General features: G+C 39.5%; 1 protein-coding gene and 1 pseudogene across 1 annotated transcript in view; one reads left to right on the top strand and one right to left on the bottom strand.

Annotated features, from left to right (window-relative positions):
- Positions 1-27,321, top strand: part of LOC136678475 (uncharacterized) — a 59,592-nt gene that overhangs the window by 14,693 nt on the left and 17,578 nt on the right. Inside the window, exons 3-16 of the mRNA XM_066656528.1 lie at positions 16,718-16,789; positions 16,871-17,026; positions 17,161-17,302; positions 17,430-17,602; positions 18,751-18,879; positions 19,035-19,220; positions 19,313-19,557; positions 19,878-20,026; positions 20,103-20,327; positions 23,278-23,433; positions 26,278-26,414; positions 26,505-26,660; positions 26,798-26,939; positions 27,078-27,250. Coding sequence (XP_066512625.1) covers positions 16,718-16,789; positions 16,871-17,026; positions 17,161-17,302; positions 17,430-17,602; positions 18,751-18,879; positions 19,035-19,220; positions 19,313-19,557; positions 19,878-20,026; positions 20,103-20,327; positions 23,278-23,433; positions 26,278-26,414; positions 26,505-26,660; positions 26,798-26,939; positions 27,078-27,250 — 2,241 coding nt within the window. The remainder of the gene's footprint in view (positions 1-16,717; positions 16,790-16,870; positions 17,027-17,160; positions 17,303-17,429; positions 17,603-18,750; positions 18,880-19,034; positions 19,221-19,312; positions 19,558-19,877; positions 20,027-20,102; positions 20,328-23,277; positions 23,434-26,277; positions 26,415-26,504; positions 26,661-26,797; positions 26,940-27,077; positions 27,251-27,321) is intronic.
- On the bottom strand, positions 146-8,911 carry LOC136679359 (B-cadherin-like; annotated as a pseudogene).

The raw sequence follows: 27,321 nt of genomic DNA, 5'->3' as shown, positions 1-27,321 counted from the left end.
ATAATGATTACAGACAATGAATGAAAAATTACTAATTAATTAAAAAGCCAAATATGCCAAATAAAACACATACAATGCATATTTTTTCCACCACACAATATACATTTAATTGATAAAAATAATTGTAAAATGAATACAGCAGAATTTGAAAAGAGTTTTAAGAATTAAACACACAGTAAAGAAGTTATTGTATTTTAAACCAATCTACAGCAAACATCAGATAAAACAAATATATTCCAGCATAAATAAAGATTCTGTTTAATTATTGAGATGAAGCTTGTAATTGATTTTTAAGTAAAATGTGCAACTTCTCTCAAACCTTCAGACAAAAATACTCCACTTCTCCTATGCATTCGTGTACAGTGGCTAGAAAAATGTGATCCTGAAACAGGAATCTGTTGTCATACACCCTCAGAGTAATGCTGTATTTTCCCTGCTTCAGTGCAGTTTTAGGAGTGAGGACAATTCCAGTTCCTACAGCAAAACAACAATGAACAATAATCTACTACAAAGCAATGTGAACTTTGTAAGAAAAAGGTCAAATGAAGGTTGTATGTGTGAGCTACTGAAGAAAAAACCGGGACAGAAAGGACTATTAGGAATAAGAGAGGAAAGGTAATATTTAACTAGTGGTGCTGGGTTGTTCGTTCTGTCACACTACAAAATAATTTGGCCAAAAAATGTGCTTTCAATTTTAGGACCAAAGAAAAAAGTGCAGATTCCGTTAAACTGAGCAGCCACTGACTGATTTACACAGTGTGGAGCAATTTCACTGTTCCCACGAGTAAGAAAGAAATTTATAATGGATTCAACAAAGTATAAAGTTGAACATTAAAAGGTCCAAAATGCCAGCACTTAAATACTTTGATTTCTACCTAAAACAGCTCCATCTCCAAACTCAGAACTCCAGCGCAAAACTGAAACGTATCAAAGCTGACACGGGCTTCCTGTTCAGCAGCTTTTTACTGGAGTTTTCTGATCCACTTTAAGGACTCTATATATATAGCTATTTTGCTATTCCGTTTATTTGTCAGTGCCTCTTTCGGTTGCATTTAAACAGTAATTATGTGACATATTGAATATGGCTATGTTGTTTTATTTTCTAAAGAACCTTTGCTCCTCAAATATGTAATCACTTGAGGTTTTCATGCTGACCGATAAATCAATTTTTCTATAAATTTGTCATGTTTTGACCAAAAATTTTACCTAGCGCCTGCTTTTTTTTTCATATTTCTCAATGTACAGCCTTGAAATCATATTCCCACATCGGATATCTTGACACAGATTGTTAGTGTGAGGTGTCTTTTAGTTGAAAACATAAGCATTTTGATGCTAAATTTATTACATGTCATATTACTCTGATAAAATAAATTTGTAGCATCAGACGGACATATTTTTCTTGATATTCTAAGCTCTGGGATGTATGACTGATAAAGTTCTGACAGTCACAGCAGGCCCAGACTTTCAGGAATTTAGTTCAGGGCAAATATGGACAATATCCCAACAAATAAAAAACATTTTGGTACTTTGGCAGTTTTCTCAGATGCTGATAATATTTACAATTATTATTATTATTATAATCTTTTTAAAAAATGATGAAATAATACTTGTTTATTTAGAAAACACACAATAAATAATTATTTAAGCTTTTTAGTTTATATTTGTTGATCTAATGCAGTGTTATTTGATGTGAAACCTAAAAAAAACCTTGAAAAACTATAAATCAATAATAGGAATATGTTTTTGCTGATGACTCATAGTTTTCTGCCCAGAGACAGCGTGGGTTGACGTTATGTGAGTCAAAACAAAACTGAAAGTAAACAGCGTCTTTCTTGTCCCTTTGCAGCGTCTTTTTTCTGATTTTAGCGCCTATCATTAGAGTCTTTCATGACAAGGACATAAGACAAAAATTTTGAAGGAACGCCTTGATTTTTAGGTGGTTTTTCACACTGGATTACTCCCAGAGGCTTCACAGTACGGCGATGAGAGCGCTATTTTTAGAAACGGTAGGATCTGCGCTTTCTAACGGTATACGGAGCTCACAGACGCATTCAGACATTCAAGACTTACAAAGCTGATTATATAAGGTGTGTTTCTACCCCGCAAAATGCGGGGTTCGGGTTCAACCCCGCATTTTGTGCAACTGTGCAGCAGTTAGATTCTGGAGCAGAGAAACCAGAGTGATACTGCTGCACTGTTTGAGGTAGAACACAAAATTCAAATAAATTAAGGCTTGTTACAAAATGAATAGAGAAAATGCTATTCTCTGTTGTTGAGGACAGTGCATTTAGCAGCATGTGATGTAGACCATGCTCTACTGTAATTAATATATTTTATACATATTACGCATGAACTTTAAGATTTTTTTTTTTAATATTTTTTCTTGTTCTTTAGCTGACCTTGTTTATGTCAAGAAGTCACATAGTAAAGAGCTTACCATTTTTGTCCATCTCGGCCCTCCAGTAGTTCCTACTTTCTCCTTGGAGATCCACCTTAAACGGAGCAGCAAAACCAGGCCCATTTTATCCGTCACAGACAGCAGCACTGGAGCTGGCTCCTTACTGCACACTGTGATCATCCTCTCTTCAATAACGGGAGAGTTCACAGCAGCCAAATTTATCAGGAGGGTTCCTGTAACAGTGGCTGGAACCTGATCTGTAAATGTGTGAAGTCTGTTAGGAAAAGCGACAGCAAGTTATTTTGTAAATAGAGAACATTAATCATAGAGTTACCATCGTCCACGGCCAGGATCAGAGCTCTGTATTTTCCATCTTTCACAAAATCTGACTCTCTGTCCATGGGGCTCTTCACTTTGACGACTCCAGTCTCTCCATCAACACTCAGCCAACCAGCAGCATCAGCACCTACACGATACCTACAACAAACAGCAGATACACAATCAATATCAGTGCTTCTTTATCTGAGAGTCCAAGAAAACAATTAGGTGTTTTTTGTTTTGCATACCTAAAGGAGCACTAAGTATGATTCTGTATTTTTGCTCCTGGGGTCCCCCTAAGGTTGCACAGTGAAAATCACCCAAAGTAGCACTACCCCCCCACCCCCCATTATTCAGTGAAGCATCACAATGATTTTGAAGCTGTAATTTTACAGTAAATATAGTACCTAGTGTTCCTTTAAAACTAGCTGTGGGAAACATATTAGTTACAACAAAAACCTACAAGTCAAAATGCTCCTCAAGTAAAGAAAACAAAAACCAGTAAAAGCTAAATATCACACCAAAATGAATGATCTGAAATATTCTCATCACATTTAGTAAGAAGGGTTATGTTTGGTGGCTCTTACGTCACGGTCTGAGTCCTCGCTGTGTCTGGATCAGTGGCGGTGTACACAGTCAGAAAAGAACCAACAGCTGTATCTTCAGGTACAGAAACCTCTTTCACCTCTGGATCAAACACTGGAGCTTCATTCACATCCAGGACGTTCACAGTGACTGTGGCAGTGGACGTGGTCATGGGTTTAACAAAAGGAACGTCGTTCTCCACAACCACCAACAGAGTGTACTTTGGGTTTGTCTCAAAGTCCAGAGGCTGGAGGAACACAGAAGAAAAGTCAGTGAACTCAAGAACTAAGACGCCCCAGGGTTTATTCAGCTGACAATTTGAAGTGGTGTCAGTGCTACCTTAACAGTGGTAATGATGCCCTCCTGTTTGTTTGGTCCTGTGCTAACATTATAAACTCCACTGGTGTCTCCTTGAATGATCCTGAACTTGGCTGTCCAGGCAGGGGTCTGAGGTTCATCTCCATCAGTCACCACCATCTTCACCACCACAGCTCCCACTGTATTCTCTGGGACAGACACAGTGTACTGAAAGACAAAAACACACGTCTTAATAAAGAATCACTTTCCTTAGTTTGAAAACAACACACTGAGATATGATTCAGGATTAAAATACATTTAAATTTAAACCTGTAAGTTCAGTCAGTTTTCTGTAAACCATAGTATTCAGTGAAGTGCTTTACCGAGGTCTTCTCAAATTCGGGTGCATTGTCGTTGCTGTCTGTTAGTTCAATGAGAACTTTTGCTTGGCTTCTTCGAGAAGCCAAATCTGCAGCTTGAATCCTCAACTCATATGCAGAGTAGTTCTGGAAGAATCAAGAGTCATGATTAGGAAATTATTTTATTCCACATCAACTCAGCTTTCACCAGTGACCATCTTAGCCTTTTCTAATGATATATACATTTACTGATCCTAAAGGAGACAGCAGCATCACAGCATTTTTCAGTACATAATAAATATGGCCCCCTCCAGGGTAGGCTCCAGACCCACCACGACCCTGAACCGAAGAAGCGCTTAAAGACAATAAATGAATGGATGAATAATACATATGAGAGGGGTATATATATATAAATATATGTATATATATATATATATATATATTTATACACAAACACACATGTGAATTATGTGAATTATGCACATGACATTTGCAAAAGCACCCTCAGTAGGTTTTGCATTAAAACATATTAAGTGATAAAACATATAGCAACACAAGTCTATATACACACTCAGTATTTAAATGTCATTAAAGTAACACTAGGTAAGATTTGGTCATTTTGCTCCTATGCGCCCCCTAAAGCTGCAGGGTGTAATTCATTTTTATAGCAGTGTCCTGAAATTAACAGAGAGGGGGAGGGAGGGGGCTGATTTCCTACCATCCTCCAAGTGTTACATAGTGTACTGTCTGCAGTTCTGAACCATGATTAGCAAAGGCAGAGGCTCTATTCTCCATATTACAGCTCAGTGGAGCATCACAATGACCTTGGAGCTGTAATTTTAAGGTAAAAAGACAACAAGAGTAGCCTAAGTATTTATTAGTAACCAGTCCTTCACAGGGCGACACACACACTCACACTCACACCTACAGACACATTTGAGTCGCCAACCCACCTACCGTCATGTGTTTTTGGAGCGTGCTAGGAAACCGTAGCACCCGGAGGAAACTCACATGGACAGAGGGAGAACACACCACACTCCTCACAGATAGACACACGGAGGAAACCCACACAGACACAGGGAGAACACACCACACTCCTCACAGACAGTCACCCGGAGGAAACCCACACAGACACAGAGAGAACACACCACACTCCTCACAGACAGTCACCCGGAGGAAACCCACACGGACACAGAGAGAACACACCACACTCCTCAGAGACTCCTCCCGGAAGAATGCAATACGTTTTGAGAAAGTGAAACTATCATTAAAAATATTATTACTAGAAACCACAGTGACCAGAGTGATCAGCTCTGAGAGCAGAAATAAACTGAAACTTTGACAGAAGCAGGAAAGGTAAAAAATAACAGGGCAAAATGAGTGCATATAAATAACATAAACTATACACTACTACAAACTACTGTATATAAACTACTAGCTATGCTTCCTCAGTGGACATCAATGTGCTTTTATAAGTCGTGCTGGAGAAGAGCCTCACCTCTCTGTCCAGTCCCTCAGCTTTGACTCTAATCGCTCCAGTCACAGGATTAATGTCGAACGTTTGGATTCGGCTCTACCGGATTCTGACTGATGATGGAGTATCTGATATCAGCATTGTCAGTGTAGGGGTCATCTGCATCAGTGGCTGTGACCTTCATGAACTCATGTCCTGCACAGAAAGTAATAATGACAATCAAACATTAAATAATCCACAGAGAAATACAGATCCACACTAAACTCTATGAATAATTATGAAATCTACCTGTACAACAAAAATTAAACATAAATTAAACTACCGATTGGTGTAGCTTCAGGAACACGGACTTTGTAAATGGATCGTGTGAAAACTGGGCTATTATCATTCACATCAATCACGTTGATAATAAATTTAATGGGAGCTTCTCCTTCTCCTTTTGCTGCCACAGCATGAGCTTGAAGCTGAAATTGGCAGCAAAAATACAAACCATGTTAAAAGGACAGTGCCTGTATGTATTGCTTTAACAAACATTTCTTTAGTGATTTCTGAGGCTAACCTTGATATGTTTACAGTCACAGAATCAAAAACTCTTACCACATATTTATTTTTGACCTCTCTGTCTACAGGCTTTGTGACGTAGAGCCAGCCAGTGTCTCTGTTGATAGTGAAAAGTCCCACTGGGGGCCGATCTGCTCCTTCTCCAGTGATGCTGTATGTGATCTTAACTTCCTCAGACTTATTAGATTTGATCTGGACACAGAAGCAATTTGGTATAAAATAAAACAGACAGAGAGGTATTTCTAAATTGAGTTAGAGATCAGTTCTACAAACCTGCACCAACGCTTTGGGGAAAGGTCCGTTGTCATTCTCTGGGAAGTTGATCGGTGGAATCACCCACTCTCTCTTTCTCCTCTTTAACCCCACAGAGGATTCTGGAAACTGCAGAACTGGAACGTCTTGGAAGAACCCTGTTTATAAATAATAAACAGAAAAGGAAAAGGAGACGTAGTAATTTCACAACCTGTGTTAGATTAGCGGATTTATATTGGTCTGGTGTTGGTTAAATATTCATTCATTCATTCATTCATTCATTCATTCATTCATCGCCTGTGAACTATATTCCAGTTCAGGTTCCTGGTGGATGCAGAGCCTACCAGCAATCATTGGGTGTAACGCAGGAACACACCCTGGAGGGGGCGTTAGTCCTTCACAGGGCAACACACACTCACATATTCACTCACACCTACAGACACTGCTCACAGACAGTCACCCAGAGGAAACTCACGCAGACACAGAGAACACACCACACTCCTCACAGACAGTCACCCGGAGGGAACCCACGCAGACACTGAGAGAACACACCACACTCCTCACAGACAGTCACCCGGAGAAAACCCACGCAGACACAGAGAGAACACACCACACTCCTCACAGACAGTCACCCAGAGGAAACCCACGCAGACACAGGGAGAATACCCCACACTCCTCACAGACAGTCACCTGGAGGAAACCCACACAGACACAGGGAGAATACCCCACACTCCTCACAGACAGTCACCCGGAGGAAACCCACGCAGACACAGGGAGAACACTCCACACTCCTCTCAGACAGTCACCCGGAGCGGGACTCGAACCCACAACCTCCAGGACCTTGAAGCTGTGAACGAGACACTACTTGCTGCACCCCATGCTGCCCGTAATAAAGTTAGTGTAATAATATTAACATAATCTGCAGGTGTCCCTATTATTATTATTATTTTTTTTTTTTTTTTGCATTAGTTACATATTTTAAAGGCTCATATCATGCACTACATATGGAGCAAGGAGCAAATCTAGATGCAGCACCAGCTTTAAATGAGCTCTACGTCTGATTAAAATGCTACAATATAAAGTCTAATCTTAAACATGACAGAGAAATTAGCATAAATATAAAACAACCTTTTAAATGACAAATAATAAATAATTTACATTACATTAATGCTGTACTGTTTGTTTGAGGAGTTTTCTAGCTCTGCTGGTATTTGTGAAATCACTAGAATGATTCTCAAAAGAAGAGAACATATTTTTTCAGTGTTCACTCCAAACACATTTATATTTTATTTACTATAAACTAGAAACAGGCATTTCATTGTCATATCACAACAGTTCAACAAAATTTAGTCTCTGCATTTAACCCTTCTGTGGCAGAGAGGTTGCCCACCACCATCCCATTACATGATGGAGACCTGAAGTACTGAGCCACTGAAATCTTACAACAAGCAGGAACTACAGGATTTTGTCTCCTCAGTTCCCAAATGCTTTATAAAATGTTGGTAAAAGGAGAGTTGATGCAACACACTGATAAACATGACCCTGTCCCTGCTTTCTGTAACACGTCATTAGCTTGAAATTCAAAATCAGCTAATGTTTTATAACATTTAAAATGTTTTTTTTTTTTGCCCAATTAAATATAGGGTTTAAGCCATTTGCACATCATTACATGGTCATTATTATATTTCCAGTAAAAGAAAAGTTTAATGCCTGCAACTGCCAGGGCTACTTTTTCAAGGTCAGGTCCCGTGTTTCTCAGCTGTGGTGATGAATCAGTCAAATTACAGACTCCTTATTCATGGTGTATGTTCACATATTATACAAATATACATATAAATACGAAGACAAACATAAACTAAACCTCTTGTTTTTACTAAAACTAATATTACTTCTTTTTCCGAACTGAAATTTTACTGGTGTTTTGTTGTTGTTGCCGTGTGTCCGTCTGTGTGCACAAGCAGAAACATCTAGAACACTGAACACAAACAGGAGAACCCTACCTGCAACTGCCAGGACATCTTTTTCAAGGTCAGGTCCCGTGTTTCTCAGCTGTGGTGATGAATCAGCCTCAGGGTTCAAAGCCTGGAATAAGGAACAATATTTAAATAGAAATGCATCATTAGGAAATTGTTTCAATATGAAATTTCAGTCATAAATATACACTATAATCCCTAATTCTCATTTTACTCAATTTACCCACATTATACTCACCTGGAGCAAAGCCAGAAGGACATTAAAAATCATCTTACACTCTGCAGTCATCACTGACCAACAGCTTTGGTTTAAATTCAGAAACATGAAGAAGTTCAGAGGCTTTAATCTGTGTGGTTCAGTCTGTGAGTTCCTGTCTGACAATTTTTTACCTTTTTTTCCTAACCACAGATTGCCTTATTCTGTGAATTTAAAACCACAGGAAACAGGAACTGCAGCTTTGCAAACACATTATAAGCAGTAAAATAAAAAAAGTTTTACACCTACAACAGCCTGGGCTGCTTTTTCAGGGTCAGGTCCCGTGTCGCTCGGCCGTGGTGATGAATCAGCCTCTGGGCACTAGCCCTAGCACAAGGACAAGGATTTATATAGAAACTCAACCTTATAAACCTGTTAACATTAAAGTATTGTTTTAAATGAGCAGTTTAATTATACTCACCTGGAGCATAACCAGGGGGACGCTAAAGATCATCTCACACTCTGCAGCTATCACTGACCAACAGCTTTGAAATTTAAATTCAGAAACATCAAAAAGCTCATAAGATGTGTGGCTTTATTCTTTTTTAAACTGAAAACCACAGTTACTTGCTGAGTTTAAAACCACAGGTAAGAACTGTCTCTACTGTACAGGGAAGGCATTCAGCAACAAAAGCCTTAGTGAAGTCAGGAAGGTAAATCATCATCGCTCCACCTCACCCCCAATCCCCTGATCATCCCTAAGAATTGAATGGAGGACAATCATTCCAGAGAATCCAACACCACTGCTCCACTACCAGCCTTTAACTGGCATCAGGCTTTTATCTGCCTCTGAGAGTCCTACTCTATTGGCAACACTTATCTACAGGGTCTGGACAAGCTCTGTGTGCATTTGCACATTTGTGTCAGCAATGGCTCAAAATTAAAGCAAACATTTGGACATACAGCGTATATACGATGATTAAAAAACACTACATAATATATTTACCTTAGAATTACAGCTTCAATAACATCGTGATGCTCCACTGAGCTGGAATAGAGAGAATAGAGCCTCTGTCTTTGCTATTTTGTAAAGTGCTGTAAAAATGAATTACACTAGGGGGCGCCACAGGAGAAAAACCCCAAATCTAATCCAGTGTCCAGTAAAGACAACTCTAACCATTAACAACATCATTTCATTTTATTTGATTACACACATTACCACGGCTCGACATCAGCCGGAGCCCCGAGCCGTTCACAGCCTATGAAAACATCACTCTGTGTGTGTGAGAGAGTAAGGTTGAGAGTAGGGTGTGCATGTGTGTTTCTCTGTGAGAGAGATACAGGGAGAGTGCGCATTAGCAGAAGCCCCTAGAACAAACCTGGGCATTGTACGGCCCCCGGGCCGCATACGGCCCTTTGATTGACTCTGACCGGCCCGTGTAACGTTAATTGGAAATGACAAAATAAACATATTTTCTTATTTTACCTGATGCATGGACTGAAGCTGCATTGCTTTTATTTTGAAGTTTTTTATTTACGTACATGATGACGCAAAACGTATATTGAGGCATGGGCGTGATTTGATCGTTGTCACTAAGTCACAAGACGACTTTAGCCCTCAGAAATGTCTGCTCATGCTCAAAAAAGAAAGGTAGATGCCGAATGCAGGGTTTTCAACAAACATTGGACTGCTAAGTATTTATTTACTGAAGTGAGAGGTAAAGCCGTGTGTTTAGTTTGCGGGGAGCAGATCGCCGTGTTTAAGGACTACAATTTGAGTCGGCATTACGAGACGAAACACGGGGAGAAATACAAGAACGTGACTGATGCTGAAAGGGCGCGGACATCGGAAGCTTTGCCAGCTAAACTGCAAAAGCAGCAAGGCTTTTTTACCAAGCTTCTTTTTTTATCTTTATTTGCATGTTTAGCGTGTTTTTATGATGCCGTTTTAGTGATTAATTGCCTTTCCCATTGTTTTGTGAAATTCGCTTGAATAAATTACATTTTTTGGAAGGCAACCTCATGTTTTCATTGCTTAATTATAACATATACTCTTACCAGCTTGTCAAAACAATGCTATTTACTGCTTTTTACAAAGAAGTACAGTTAATATTATGCAGAATTGAGATCAGCCTTTTGGCCGGCCCTCCACAATATTTTCTGTTTCTCATGTGGCCCCATGGAAAAAATAATTGCCCACCCCTGTTCTAGAACCAGTCATTTTTATGAGTGTGTGTGTGTGTGTGTGAGAGAGAGAGAGAGAGAGAGGGAAAGAGAGAGAGAGAGAGAGAGAGGGAAAGAGAGAGAGAGAGAGGGAAAGAGAGAGAGGGAAAGAGAGAGAGAGAGAGAGAGGGAAAGAGAGAGAGAGAGGTATGTGTATGATACTTGATTTCGTGACAGTATTGTAAACGTGAATTGCACTCAGCAACAGGTAGGGGGAGCTCAGGAGACAAAAAAGGCCATTCTTACATTGTATTCCTTACACATTCAGTACTTTTCTCACTGAAAATACTCATCACAATATTTTATATTACTCTTAGGCGACAGACATCTGTCCTTAATGATATACAATATGCTTCTGTAAAAAGGCACTGTCCCAGAATTCTCTGTAATTTCTACAGCAGAGAATTGGGAACATTAAGAGCATTGTTTCAACAACACACAGAAATATGCAGCAGAGAATTAAATGAAATGAAATGAAATGTATTCATTCTTTATCTGTAACCCTTATCCAGTTCAGGGTCACGGTGGGTCCAGAGCCTACCGGGAATCATCCTGGAGGAATACATCCTGGAGGGGTATTCCACTGCTAGTGGTATTCCACTTCCAATACATTGGTGTATTTTCCATGATTCATTTTTATACAATCTCACTCAGTCTCAGCAGTGACAAACAGGGGTTTAAAAACTCCAGCAGCACTGATGTGTCTGATCCACTCTACACCAGCACAACACACACTAACATGAGAATGATCCACCACCATATCACACCTGCTCTGTGGGGGTCCTGATAAAGAATGGAGTAAAAGGGGGTAAATAAAGCATACAGAGCAACAAATGGACTACACTCTGTAATTATAGAACTACAAAGTGCTCCTGTGTGGTCAGTGGAGATGGGATAATGGACAGAGAGTGTAGAAATAAGGAAGTATTCTTAATGTTATAGCTGATCTCTCTCTCTCTCTCTCTCTCTCTCTCTCTCTCTCTCTCTCTCTCTCTCTCTCTCTCTGTCTGAACTCTGTTCTTGTTGTAAATTTTGTGTATGTTTTCTTTTTCCCACTCAGCCACTGGACTTTGAGCAGGAGAAGCAGTACACTCTGCTGCTGATTGTGGAGAATGACATTCCTTTTAGCCAACCTCTGCCCACTTCCACTGCCACCGTCACTGTGAATGTTCTGAACGTAGTGGAGCCAGATGAAATATCGATTGTATATGTGAATATTAAAACACAAAATGTTCCTAATGTTTCCATTTCTTACACCGTGGAGTGATCATGTTTCTCCTGGAAAATTAGAAAGAACCTTTATTAAATTACTGTGAGGGAACCACAGATGAAACTTAATAAAAATGTGATGTGTTGACTTTAACGAAAATGTGTTTCTGTGAAAAGTCAGAAAATATTGGGGAAGGAATGTGTAAAACTGATAGATCTGTGAAGGCTGATAACAGGTGATGAAAGTGAAAATGAAGTGAGGAAACACACATTTAGCATCTTCCTCTAATTGAGGGAGGAGCTGAGACATGAGGAATGACAAACAGTTAAATATATCAGAAGAATACACAATTGTCTTTGCACTACATAAAGATTGAACATCTATATGTAACACACACACGAACATATGATATATATGATTTGAGTGATAAAGCATTCTCAGTGATCCAGTGACATTGACGTTGGGTTGGTGTGTTAGTGTGTGTTGTGCTGGAGCAAGTGGCTCAGACACAGCAGTGTCTGTGTTATAAACTCCAGCAGCACTGCTGTGTCTGATCCACTCTACACCAGCACAACACACACTAACACACCACCACCACGTCAGTGTCACTGCAGCACTGAGAATGATCCACCACCACATCACACCTGCTCTGTGGGGGTCTAATTCTGAAAAAACCTGTTTGTAAGAACCCTGATTTGTATTTTGAATAAAACATGAATATGAAAATAAGTCACACATCATTTCTCTTTGATTGTTTCTCTGAATAAACAAAATTAATAAAAATATTTCTGATCTGAACTGTGCCCTGAGTGAGTAATTAATGAGTATATAATACACCTGACATTAACATGTTACAGATTTATCAATGGCAATATGTTTTCAGAAGGTTGATGTTTCTGCAGTTTTATTCTATTTACCAAGCTGCAGTTTTTACACGTGGTTTTTCATCTCCGCGGACAAACTGAGACTGAGAAAGAAAAAGAGAAGTTTCAGACAAGAGCTCACAAACAAACCAACGCATGCTACAGCCCGGGTGCTTCTAGATGTGTCTGATATCAAACCAAATCCTTTGAAAAATGATCTTTAAACTCCTTCTGGTGTTGCTCCAGGTGAGTTTAATGTGAGAAATAGAGAATTTCAGTGTATATTTAAGACTAAGACTAGTGTATATTTAAGATTTAAGCTTTCATATTTAAAGATTTTCTAATGATGCCTTTCTATATATGTTTTATATAAAATGCTTTTGTACATGTTCCATTTTTCCAGGCCTTGAGCCTCAAAACTCTGTCGCCGCTGAGCAACAAGGGACCTGACCCTGAAGAAGGAGCACGGGCAGTTGCTGGTATAAATTTCTCACTACACTTGCTCATATCCGCCACAAAATGCTGTAAAAGCAGTCAGTGACCACCTCAAATGTAAAGCTGGCAGGATTTTAGTGTCTGTGCAGCAAAATCTTAACAGAAACAGAGGGATAAGACGTGTTAAGATAGGATTCCTTTATTTTAATTGCACATGTGTAACGCAATCCAAATGCACTTTACACACACACACACAATAGTAGAGTAAGTCAGTTCATATGAAATAGACTTAAGAGTGCGGAATTAAGAAAATAAGTGTGTGTAAATACATAAATGAGGGAGGGTAAGTGATATTGCCAGAGGACAGAGGAGTTTCAACTTTCATATTTTGATAATTATTGTTAAAAAGGCTAACATTTGGTATTACTCTTATAGTAAACACTGTAAATACATGTATTAGTGTTATTAAATATATTTATGGGCAGTGTTATCTCCTCATGGCTTTCCTGGACAAATAAGTCCCTCTGGGACCCAACTACAGTCTGTAATGTACAAACCCCTTTTCCCTCATTGTGATTTCTTGGCAGTTTTCTGTGGTTATAATGTTGTTTATATTGACAAAAATTAAGAAATACATTGTGATATAAATTGGGCAGCACGGTGGTGCAGCAGGTAGTGTCTCTGTCACAGATCCAGGGACCTGGAGGTTGTGGGTTTGAGTCCCGCTCCAGGTGACTGTCTGTGATGTGAAGAGTGTGGTGTGTTTACTCTTTGTCCTTGTAGGTTTCCTCCCACGCTCCAAAAACACACATTGGTAGGTGGAATGGCGACTGGCTGTAACCCTTACCCAGTTCAGGGTCGCAGTGAGTCCAGAGCCTACCCAGAATCACTGGGCGGGGAAACCCACGCAGACAAAGGGAGAACACACCACACTCCTCACAGACAGTCACCTGGAGGAAACCCACGCAGACACAGGGAGAACACACCACACTCCTCGCAGACAGTCACCCGGAGGAAACCCACGCAGACACAGGGAGAACACACCACACTCCTCACAGAGAGTCACCCGGAGGAAACCCATGCAGACACAGGGAGAACACACCACACTGCTCTGGTTTCCTCCCACAGTCCAAAAACACACGTTGGTAGGTGGATTGGTGACTCAAAAGTGTCCGCATACGCATTTCATTACACAATAAATTCACCAGTGATAAATCAACACTATTAATGTTAACATAACACTGAGAGTGTTAAATTATTACCCTGACCGTGTGTTGATTTAACACTGGTGAATTTATTGTGCAGGAGTCAGTCAGTCAGTCAGTCAGTAAGAGAAAATATCTCTTCTAGGCGGTCCTGCAAAAATACCAAATGATTTAAATTAAAAAAGAATTTGGATGATTTCCTAAAATCTAAAATATATTTTATAACATTTATTTTGCACCAGACCAACATTAACCAGCTAATCCATCCCCAGACCAACTAAAACCACATTATCTTATATAAGCTAAAATATGTTAAACCACTGTTAGACATTAGCTTGTGTTATTAATCTGAGAACTTTTAAAAAGCATAAAACATAAGTTGAAAAAACTCACAAACTTACAAAGGTTTTGATTAGATATATGTTGTAGATATATAAGAATATTTTATGTCTGTTAATGAATGGGATTTGTTTTTTTATATTAATTTATACATTTTATACTTACACCGCGACCCTGAAATGAAGAAGCGGAGAAGAAAATGATGATGATGATGATTTTATACTTATATGTGTATATATATATATATATGTTTGTTTATTTTTATTTTTATTTTTTTTTTATAAACTACCAAGAGGTTATAGAAGTGGGCTTGGGAGGGGTAGGTCACTAGTTCAACTCCCACAAATGGCAGGAAAACAGCACTGTCCTCCCTCAGTCCACAGCTGAGGACCCCTTGGGCAAGGCGCTGCTAATTGCTCAGTCGTTGAGGTATTTTCCATAATAACCATCCATCCATTCATTTATTCATTCATTGTCTGTAAGTGTTCATTGAAATTGATCCACATTGATGACATCATTCACCTGCCTCGCTAAGTTTAATTGAATCCCTACTTTTTTTTTTTGTTACAAAGTTCTCATTCTTTCCCCTTTGTAATGGATTATTGTTTACTGTTATTTTCCAGTTCAGGGTCACGGTGAGTCTGCAGCCTACCCGGAACACACCCTGAAGGGGGCGGCAGTCCTTCACAGGGCATAATAACCATGTTTAGAAAGAACTTTAATGAATCGAAAGTACTTGCAAGAAACTATAATTCGCTACATGAACTTTGTGCATGTTTTAACTACATACAAAACTGCAGTTCTTCTTTTGGTTTTGAACTCAGCACAGTAACTGAAATTCAAAAATATATTTATGCTTAAAGAAACAGTTTCAGACAGGATCTCACAGACCTAACCACACAGACAAAAGCCTTTGAGCTTCCTGATGTTACTGAATTTTAACAAACCTCTTGGTCTGTGATGAATGTAGAGTACAAGATGTTCTTTAACATCTTACTGGTTTTGCTCCAGATGAGTATAATGGTGAGTATAATGTTGAGTATAATGGTGAGAATAATGGTGAGTATAATGGTGAGAATAATGGTGAGAATAATGGTGAGGATAATGGTGAGAATAATGGTGAGGATAATGGTGAGAATAATGGTGAGAATAATGGTGAGAATAATGGTGAGTATAACGGTGAGAATAATGGTGAGAATAATGGTGAGAATAATGGTGAGTATAATGGTTAGAATAATGGTGAGTATAATGGTGAGAATAACGGTGAGAATAATGGTGAGTATAATGGTGAGAATAATGGTGAGAATAATGGTGAGGATAATGGTGAGAATAATGGTGAGGATAATGGTGAGAATAATGGTGAGAATAATGGTGAGAATAATGGTGAGTATAACGGTGAGAATAATGGTGAGAATAATGGTGAGTATAATGGTTAGAATAATGGTGAGTATAATGGTGAGAATAACGGTGAGAATAATGGTGAGTATAATGGTGAGAATAATGGTGAGTATAATGGTGAGAATAATGGTGAGTATAATGGTGAGAATAATGGTGAGTATAATGGTGAGAATAATGGTGAGTATAATGGTGAGAATAATGGTGAGAATAATGGTGAGTATGATGCAAGTAGAAGGGCAGTAAAATTTGAAATGTAGAATTGCACTCCATATTTAAAACAGTACTCACATATTAAGAGATTTAATAAATCTTGTTTCTAACGACAGACTTTGAGCCCAGAAGCTGAATCATCACCACGGCTGAGCAAAATGGATCCTGACCCTGAAAAAGTAGCCCAGACTATTGCAGGTACAAAGCCTTTCCTGTTTGTTTAATGTTTTTGATGTTTCTACTTGTTCAAACAGACACAACACACATATATATATATATATGTGTGTGTGTGTGTGTGTGTGTGTGTGTGTGTGTGTTTGTGTGTGTGTGTTTATTGCTTTTCTATTTATAAAAAGATTTCTACCAAGACGTTCCAGTTCTACAGTTTCCAGAGTCTTCTATGGGGTTAAAGAGGAGAAAGAGAGAGTGGGTGATTCCACCGATCAACTTCCTAGAGAACAGTAGAGGACCTTTCCCCAAAGCGTTGGTGCAGGTTTGTAGAACTGATCTGTAACTCAATTTAGAAATACCTCTCTGTCTGTTTTATTTTATACCAAATTGTTTTTGTTTCCAGATCAAATCTAATAAGTCTGAAGAAGTTAAGATCACATACAGCATCACTGGAGAAGGAGCAGACCTGCCCCCAGTGGGACTTTTCACCGTCAACAGAAACACTGGCTGGCTCTACGTCACAGCACCTCTAGACCGAGAGATCAAAGATAAATATGTGGTGAGAGATTTTGGTTCTGCTGATGTAAGAGTCTAAATGTTCGTTTGAGAAAACACTAAAGGGACTTATATTAAAACAGTCTGTCTAGGCATTTTAAATTTAACAAGGTCTGTATGTTTTCTGCCAAACTTCAGCTTCAAGCTCACGCTGTGGCAGCAGAAGAAGAATGGGAAGCTTCCATGGAGTTTATTGTCAATGTGATTGATATGAATGATAACAAACCAGTCTTTACCCAAGACACTTTCCTTGGCAGTGTTCCAGAAGTTTCATCAATCGGTAGTTTAATTTATCTTTAATTTATGTTGTACAAATAGACTGTATAATTTTTCATAGAGTTTAGTGTGGATCTGTATTTCTCTGTGGCTTGTTTAATGTTTGATTGTCATTATTACTTTCTGTGCAGGACATGAGTTCATGAAGGTCACAGCCACTGATGCAGACGACCCCAACACAGAAAATGCTGATATCAGATACTCCATCTTCAGTCAGAATCCAGTAAAGCCGAATCCAAACATGTTCAACATTAATCCTGTGACTGGAGCGATTAGAGTCAGCGCTGATGGACTGGACAGAGAGGTGAGGCTCTTCTCCAGCACGACTTATAAAAGCACAATGATGTCCACTGAGGAAGCATAGCTAGTAGTTTATATACAGTAATTTGTAGTAGTGTATAGTTTATGTTATTTATATGCACTCATTTTGCCCTGTTATTTTTTACCTTTCCTGCTTCTGTCAAAGTTTCAGTTTATTTCTGCTCTCAGAGCTGATCACTCTGGTCACTGTGGTTTCTAGTAATAATATTTTTAATGATAGTTTCACTTTCTCAAAACGTACTGCATTCTTCCGGGAGGAGTCTCTGAGGAGTGTGGTGTGTTCTCTCTGTGTCCGTGTGGGTTTCCTCCGGGTGCTCTGGTTTCCTCCCACAGTCCAAAAACACATGTTGGTAGGTGGGTTTGGCGACTCAAAAGTGTCCATAGGTGTGAGTGTGAGAGTGTGTGTCACCCTGCGAAGGACTGGTTACTAATAAATACTTAGGCTGCTCTTGTTGTCTTTTTACCTTAAAATTACAGCTCCAAAGTCATTGTGATGCGCCACTGAGCTGTAATATGGAGAATAGAGCCTCTGCCTTTGCTAATTGTGGCTCAGAACTGCAGACAGTACACTATGTAACACTTGGAGGACGGTAGGAAATCAGCCCCCTCCCTCCCCCTCTCTGTTGATTTCAGGGCACTGCTGTAAAAATGAATTACACCCTGCAGCTTTAGGGGGCGCATAGGAGCAAAAATACCAAATCTTACCTAGTGTTCCTTTAATGTCATTTAAATGTGGATAATTCACATGTGTATATATACACTTCTCATATTTATCATTCATTCATTCATTTATTGTCTTTAAGCGCTTATTCGGTTCAGGGTGGCGGTGGGTCCGGAGCCTACCCAGAATCACTGGGCGCAAGGCGGGATATACCTACCCTGGAGGGGGCCATATTTCTTCCGTAATGGAAAATAGTGTGTATGTCTGTGGCACACTTTTGCAACACTGCCCTAGTTATTTTGATTAATGTAGGTGTTCTCTTGTGCAGTATGTATAGAGCTGTGATGCTGCTGTCTCCTTCAGGATCAATAAATGTATATATTATTAGAAAAGACTAAGATGGTCGCTGGTGAAAGCTGAGGTGATGTGGAATAAAATAATTTCCTGACCATGACTCTTGATTCTTCCAGAAATATCCTGAATACACCCTGGAGATTCAAGCTGCATATTGGATGGGTACTGGCCTCACAGCGTTTGCAAAAGCTATCATTACTGTAACTGACAGCAACGACAATGCTCCCAAATTTGAGAAGACCTCGGTAAAGCACTTCACTGAATACTATGGTTTACAGAAAACTGACTGAACTTACAGGTTTAGATTTAAATGTAGTTTAATCCTGAATCATATCTCAGTGTGTTGTGTTCAAACTAAGGAAAGTGATTCTTTATTAAGACGTGTGTTTTTGTCTTTCAGTACACTGTGTCTGTCCCAGAGAATACAGTGGGAGCTGTAGTGGTGAAGATGGCGGTGACTGATGGAGATGAACCTCAGTCCACTGCCTGGACAGCCAAGTTCAGGATCATTCGAGGCAACCAGGGTCGAGTTTTTAACGTTAGCACAGGACCAAACAAACAGGAGGGCATCATTACCACTGTTAAGGTAGCATTGACACCACTTCAAACTGTCAGTTGAATAAACCCTGGGGCGTCTTATTTCTTGAGTTCACTGACTTTTCTTCTGTGTTCCTCCAGCCTCTGGACTTTGAGACAAACCCAAAGTACACTCTGTTGGTGGCTGTGGAGAACAACGTTCCTTTTGCTAAACCCATGCCCACGTCCACTGCCACAGTCACTGTGAATGTCCTGGATGTGAATGAAGATCCAGTGTTTGATCCAGAGGTGAAAGAGGTTTCTGTACCTGAAGATGCAGCTGTTGGTTCTCAGCTGACTGTGTTCACCGCCACTGATCCAGACACAGCGAGGGCTCAGACCGTGACGTAAGAGCCACTAAGTATATCCCTTATTACTAAATGTGATGGACATATCATTCAGATCATTTATTCTGCTGTGATAAATCATCATTTTTAACTTGTAGATTCTTGTTATAAGTAAATATGTTTTGTACAGCTATTTTTGTTTGATTGGGGGTTGTTCCCTGCCCTCCAGAACTTACATAGTGCTGTTTCAGCAGTGCCGAGCCTAAAGTGACAAAATTATATAATGTTCCTTTAAGACTTAAAAAGCCTGCTTGTTTTCTTGGAGTATCTCTCAGATAAAGATGCACTGATATTAACTGTGTATCTGCTGTTTGTTGTAGGTATCGTGTAGGTGCTGATGCTGCTGGTTGGCTGAGTGTTGATGGAGAGAATGGAGTCGTCAAAGTGAAGAGCCCCATGGACAGAAAGATTTTTCCATTCTTTGTGAAAGATGGAAAATACAGAGCTCTGATCCTGGCTGTGGACGATGGTAATGCTTTGTCTTATTTCTTTATTTACAAAATAACATGCTGTAGCTTTTTCTAATAGACTCCACACATTTACAGATCAGGTTCCAGCCACTGGTACAGGAACCCTCCTGATAAATGTGGGGGATATGAATGATAACGTTCCCGTTATTGAAGAGAAGATGATCACAGTGTGCAGTAAGGAGCCAGCTCCAGTGCTGCTGTCTGTGACGGATAAAGATGGGACTGGTTTTGCTGCTCCATTTAAGGTGGAGCTCCAAGGAGAAAGTAGGGACCACTGGAGGGCCGAGATGGACAAAAATGGTAAGCTGTTTATTAAGTGACTTCTTGACAAAAACAAAATTGAATTTAAGAACAAAGTCATGTGAAAAATATAAACAAACATCCAAAATTAACTCAGCACAAGTTCAAACATAAAACATATATAAAATATATTAATTACAGTTCGACATGGGCTACAGTATGTTCCAATAAATACTTTATGCTTTATTTTTTCTATTTTTTTTTTTTAATTAAAGCTTACGTGCATTTGTAAGAACATACACTTTGGCTCCTCTTCCCCAGTTTTTAACTGAATCAGTTAACCCCCTGGAGTCTGAGGGGTTTTCAGACACCCTGGTGTAGTCTGACATGCCTTGATTGTTTTACAAATTGTACGCATCTGAGAAAAAATCATTTCAAAGTGTTACACATGCATTTTTCAGAACTATCTCTGCAACAACAGTGTTGAATCAGTAAGAGTGTCATACATCTACATTTTGATTAAATTTACTCTAAACTTAGACTTTCCAAAAACCTATTTTCAGAAGTGCTGATATACTGTGAAAAAACACATTCTAAACATTTCTCACCGGGACCTTTGAGGTCAAAACTTTGTGAACACGGGTCTTGGCAACACACTGCTGATTCTACTTTTCATAAATTGTATGTAATTTTATACTTAGGACATAACAAATGTGAGGTGACACTCTGTTTTTCTCAGTCACTGGCTCCTACGTTGCATATGTATGAAGATAGGTGCGAAAACCGAGGTGCGAGGTCCCCACCCCACTGCCTAATGAATGGCCCATTAGCTGTCACTGCCACAGCTGTCAAAAGAGAAGAGACCAGAGGCAGAGTTTATCACAGTTTATTTCAAAAAAAGAGAACTAAACAAGCAATAAAAACAAAAAAATAAATAACTGGCATGAAATAAAATAAATGGAAAATGTGTTCACATGTAAACATAGTGATAATATACTAAAGATAGTCATACTGCTCTTCCATGAATGCCTTGTGGGTCAGGCTGTCCTGTTGCATAAGTTGTTGTGGAGAATGTCGGCATTGGTAGCAGCAATGTCCAAGAAGTGAAGAAACAGTTTTCTGTACCACTTCAAAGTTTTGTGCTGAGTTGTGTAATGCAAAATGCTAAACTTACAGAGCAGATGTGGAAGGACCATGTGTTTACACGTTGGTGGTTGCAGACTTGGTTGACGCCGTCGTCTTTGCTTGGAGGTGGAGTATTTTCCACATTTCTGAAAGAAAAATAATAAGAAATGTGAGATTCTGAGCAGTTACAAAGATGATCTATACATGCCAACAGTCACTACAACTAATAATTACTTGTATTTCAAATACAGTACTTACATATGACCTATGTATAGCAGTACATAGCATAACAAGCTACATAGGATGACACTATCACATTCACACAGGCCATTTACACATGACATTACCACACTAGGCTAAACATATACAGCCATAAGCCACACTTATGGTACTGGAGCCTCGCATGCTAATGTTAGCACTCTCAGCATGCACTCAGATTAGCAACAGGCTACACTTGAATGTCCCGTTTACACAACAGCAGGGTTTTTTTTTACATTAATTTATGCTTTCATATACAAAGTAATACTTATTTAATTTATTCTTTGTTTTAATTTATCCGGAATTCGCGGAGTGTACACAGTAAGCGCGAAGCGTGGGTTTGTTTCATTTGAAAGGAAATATTTCACTTACCTATCACAAAAACCCTCCTTCGGATCAATCCGCATCTCACAATAAATCTTTCTTCGTCACTGTCCTCCCCGCTTTCGTCAGATGAGCTGAAATTCTCTTCATTTTCCAGAACAAAGCTCTCCTCCGCAGCTCCCGTGAGTGCGACATGACGAAGCTCCACGTAAACAATTCCGCGACATGTGCTCTGTGTTTGGGCGTTTTCATGCAAATTATCAGCCAATGATCCTCCACTAGCAGCTGCCGAATTACCATAGTGTCAACATATGAATGGCAGAACGCGTCTATGGGCGGAACAAAAAAGCTTGTGCCTCAAAAATGTGCCGGTTGTTGTTTACGCTTCTCTCACAAGAATATAAATATATATATCGTTTCATCCTGTATATAGTTGGAAAGTAGACCCTTCAAGGTTTCCGAGGTATGTTGTATTTTTTTTTAGGATAAAATCTCGCAGAGTTATATACGTGTTTATGTGGAATTTCAATTTAGCCGACCTCAAAGGGTTAAAGCAGAAAAATATAAATAATGTGGAACTTAATCTCAGGAAAACACTTTTAACTTTCTTTTTAATCTTACATTAGGGTTTGGAGCATGATGCTCTGTTTCAGAAAGAAATCAAAGAATTAATATTCTGGGGTTTTGAACCCCCTAATAACGTCTTATATTATAATTTGTTGAATATATTATAAATGGTTTTGTTCCTTGCTTATGCTCCCCTTGTCATGTGACTGTTTGCCTCTGTCTCATGTCTGCTTCCTGCTTGTTTCCTGGTCATGTGATACCTTTCCCATGTGTTTCTAGTGTCACGTGTCTTGATTAGTGTCCAGGTGTTTCTTGTTTGTGCTGTCTTTATATAGTCCTTGTCAGTGTTTCCTGTTGTGTGTGTCACTGAATGTAACAATGTATGTTTGCTTTATGTTAATGGTTTAGCATTGCTCAATATTTAGTCTAGATTTGTGTTTAGATTCCTTGTTCAGTTTTTAGCTTTGTTTAGTGTTTTGCTTTGTTTAGTATCTAACTTTTAGTGTTTAGCCTTGTTTAATGTTTTGTGTTTAGTGTTAGCTTGCCTCTGTCTAGTTACCTTTTGTTTGTTGTTAATAAATCTCTCCTGCATATACCTCCTTCCATTACTCCTTGGCCACTTGTGCACACCCCCATTATGACAGCATCCTACATTTCACTTTGTTGTAATCCTACTTTTCTCACAATGTTTAAATTTCTTTGTAATGGATTATTGTTCAATGTTGTTTTGCTGTAGGAACTGGAATTGTCCTCAGTCCTAACACTGCACTGGAGCAGGGAGAATACAACATTGTTCTGAGGGTGTATGACAACGGCCTCCTGTATCAGGACCACACTGTTCTAGCAGCTGTATATGAGTGCATAGGAGAAGTGGAGTATTTTTGTCTGAAGGGTTAAGAAGTTGCATGTTTTACTTAAAACCCAATAACAAACTTCAGCTTCATCTTAATTTCTTTGAAGCAATAAGAAGGAAAATACACAAATTGTCAGATTAAAAATTTCAAGTTTACATTTAATTTGTGTTTAATTCTGTATTTACACTGCAATATGTTTCAGATTTATCTGATTGTTTGCTGTAAGGGCAGCACAGTGGTGCAGCAGGTAGTGTCTCTGTCACAGCTCCAGGGACCTGGAGGTTGTGGGTTTGAGTCCCGCTCCGGGTGACCGTCTGTGAGGAGTGTGGTGTGTTCTCCGTGTCTACGTGGGGTTCCTCTGGGTGCTCCAATTTCCTCCCACAGTCCAAAAAAACACACGTTGGTAGGTGGATTGGTGACTAAAAAGTGTCTGTAGGTGTGAGTGTGCGAGTGAATGTGTGTTGCCCTGTGAAGAACAGGTGCCCCCTCCAGGGTGTATTCCTGCCTTGCACCAAGTGATTCCAGGTGGGCCCCAGACCTACCGTGACTCTGAACCGGATAAAGGTTACAGACTTTTCAATCATCAATCAACCTACCAAAGTGTGTTTTTGGACCGTGGGAGGAAACCCACGCGGACACAGGGAGAACACACCACACTCCTCACCAACAGTCACCTGGAGTGGGACTCAAACCCACAACCTCCAGGTCCCTGGAGCTGTGACAGAGACACTACCTGCTGCACCACCGTGCCGCCCCTAATTAGTAATCAGTCATTTTAAAAACTTACAGGTAGGTTTCACTGAACAATAAAATTACTCTTTTTTTTCTTCTCAGATTTGGTTTTTTTCAATTCTTTTATTCTGAGGCACCAGTCACTAATATCTGAATCAAAATAGGTTTCCAGTGTCAGAGTAGAATATGTAAAGCATTAGAACTGACAATAATTGATGAGGAGGGGAGGTGCAGAAGTACATTTAAAAAAAGTTACAAGAAATATCAGCTCCCTAGACAAAAAATAGTCACTGAGTGTTTAATATGGTACTAACTTCAGGATCCTGCAAATGGTTATGCACAAGGATGATCAGGCTATAAACATCTGAGTGGTCTGGAGCAGTATTCACAGATTAAGAACAATGCAAATACAATGCAATGAATGTCTTGTTCGACGTGTGGAGCTGACCATGGCCTAATGGTTAGAGTTGTCTTTACTGGACACTGGATTAGATTTGGGGTTTTTCTCCTGTGTCGCCCCCTAGTGTAATTCATTTTTACAGCACTTTACAAAATAGCAAAGACAGAGGCTCTATTCTCTCTATTCCAGCTCAGTGGAGCATCACAATGTTATTGAAGCTGTGATTCTAAGGTAAATATATTATGTAGTGTTTTTTTAATCATCGTATATACGCTGTATGTCCAAATGTTTACTTTAATTTTGAGCCATTGTTGACACAGATGTGCAAATGCACACAGAGCTTGTCCAGACCCTGTAGATAAGTGTTGCCAATAGAGTAGGACTCTCAGAGGCAGATAAAAGTCTGATGCCAGTTAAAGGCTGGTAGTGGAGAAGTGGTGTTGGATTCTCTGGAATGATTGTCCTCCATTCAATACTTAGGGATGATCAGGGGATTGGGGGTGAGGTGGAGTGATGATGATTTACCTTCCTGACTTCACTAAGGCTTTTGTTGCTGAATGCCTTCCCTGGACAGTAGAGACAGTTCTTACCTGTGGTTTTAAACTCAGCAAGTAACTGTGGTTTTCAGTTTTAAAAAAAACACACATCTTATGAGCTTTTTGAATGTTTCTGAATTTAAATTTCAAACCTGTTGGTCAGTGATAGCTGCAGAGTGTGAGATGATCTTTAGCGTCCCCCTGGTTATGCTCCAGGTGAGTATAATTAAACTGCTCATTTAAAACAATACTTTAATGTTAACAGGTTTATAAGGTTGAGTTTCTATATAAATCCTTGTCCTTGTGCTAGGGCTAGTGCCCAGAGGCTTCATCACCACGGCCGAGCGACACGGGACCTGACCCTGAAAAAGCAGCCCAGGCTGTTGTAGGTGTAAAACTTTTTTTATTTTACTGCTTATACTGTGTTGCAAAGCTGCAGTTCCTGTTTCCTGTGGTTTTAAATTCACAGAATAAGGCAATCTGTGGTTAGGAAAAAAAGGTAAAAAATTGTCAGACAGGAACTCACAGACTGAACCACACAGATTAAAGCCTCTGAACTTCTTCATGTTTCTGAATTTAAACTAAAGCTGTTGGTCAGTGATGACTGCAGAGTGTAATATGATTTTTAATGTCCTTCTGGCTTTGCTTAGTGCATGATATGAGCCTTTAAAATATGTAACTAATGCAAAAAAAAAAAAAAAATACAGACACCTGCAGATTGTGTTAATATTATTACACTAACTTTATTACGGACAGCACGGGGTGCAGCAGATAGTGTCTCGGTCACGGCTCCAGGGACCTGGAGGTTGTGGGTTCGAGTTCCGCTCCGGGTGACTGTCTGTGAGGAGTGTGGTGTGTTCTCCGTGTCCGCGTGGGTTTCTTCCCGTTGCTCCAGTTTCCTCCACTGCTCTATAAAACACACGTTGGTAGGTGGATCGGTGACTCAAAAGTGTCTGTAGGTGTGAGTGAATGTGTGAGTTTGTGTCACCCTGTGAAGGACTGACGCCGCCTCCAGGGTGTGTTCCTGCATTGCACCCAATGATTCTAGGTAGGCTTTGCATCCACCAGGAACCTGAACTGGAATAAAGTTCATAGGCAATGAATGAATGAATATTTAACCAACACCAGACCAATATAAATCCGTTAATATAACACCGGTTGTGAAATTACTAGGTTGTTTTCCTTTTCCTTTTCTGTTTATTATTTATAAACAGGGTTCTACCAAGACGTTCAGGTTCTGCAGTTTCCAGAGTCTTCTATGGGGTTAAAGAGGAGAAAGAGAGAGTGGGTGATTCCACCAATCAACTTCCCAGAGAATGACAACGGACCTTTCCCCAAAGCGTTGGTGCAGGTTTGTAGAACTGATCTCTAACTCAATTTAGAAATACCTCTCTGTCTGTTTTATTTTATACCAAATTTACACAATTGTTTCTGTGTCCAGATCAAATCTAATAAGTCTGAAGAAGTTAATATCACATACAGCATCACTGGAGAAGGAGCAGACCGGCCCCCAGTGGGACTTTTCACCATCAACAGAGACACTGGCTGGCTCTACGTCACAAAGCCTGTAGACAGAGAATTCAAAAATAAATATGTGGTAAGAGTTTTTGATTCTGCGACTGTAAGCGTCTAAAAGTTAGCGTCAGAAATCACTAAAGAAATGTTTGTTAAAGCAACACGTATAGGCACTGTCCTTTTCACATGGTTTGTATGGTTTGTTTCTGCCAATTTCAGCTTCAAGCTCACGCTGTGGCAGCAAAAGGAGAAGGAGAAGCTCCCATTAAATTTATTATCAACATGATTGATGTGAATGATAATGTACCAGTTTTCACACGATCCATTTACAAAGTCCGTGTTCCTGAAGCTACACCAATCGGTAGTTTAATTTATGTTTAATTTATGTTTAATTTATGTTGTACAGGTAGGTTTCATAATTATTCATAGAGTTTAGTGTGGATCTGTATTTCTCTGTGGCTTGTTTAATGTTTGATTGTCATTATTACTTTCTGTGCAGGACATGAGTTCATGAAGGTCACAGCCACTGATGCAGACGACCCCAACACAGAAAATGCTGATATCAGATACTACATCTTCAGTCAGAATCCGGTAGAGCCGAATCCAAACATGTTCAACATTAATCCTGTGACTGGAGCGATTAGAGTCAGCGCTGATGGACTGGACAGAGAGGTGAGGCTCTTCTCCAGCACGACATATAAAAGCACATTGATGTCCACTGAGGAAGCATAGCTAGTAGATTA

This window comes from Hoplias malabaricus, chromosome Y, assembly GCF_029633855.1.
Source record: "Hoplias malabaricus isolate fHopMal1 chromosome Y, fHopMal1.hap1, whole genome shotgun sequence".
Classification (NCBI taxonomy): Eukaryota; Metazoa; Chordata; class Actinopteri; order Characiformes; family Erythrinidae; genus Hoplias; species Hoplias malabaricus.
The sequence above is the reverse complement of the archived record's forward strand: the minus strand, read 5'-3'. Positions and strand labels throughout refer to the sequence as shown.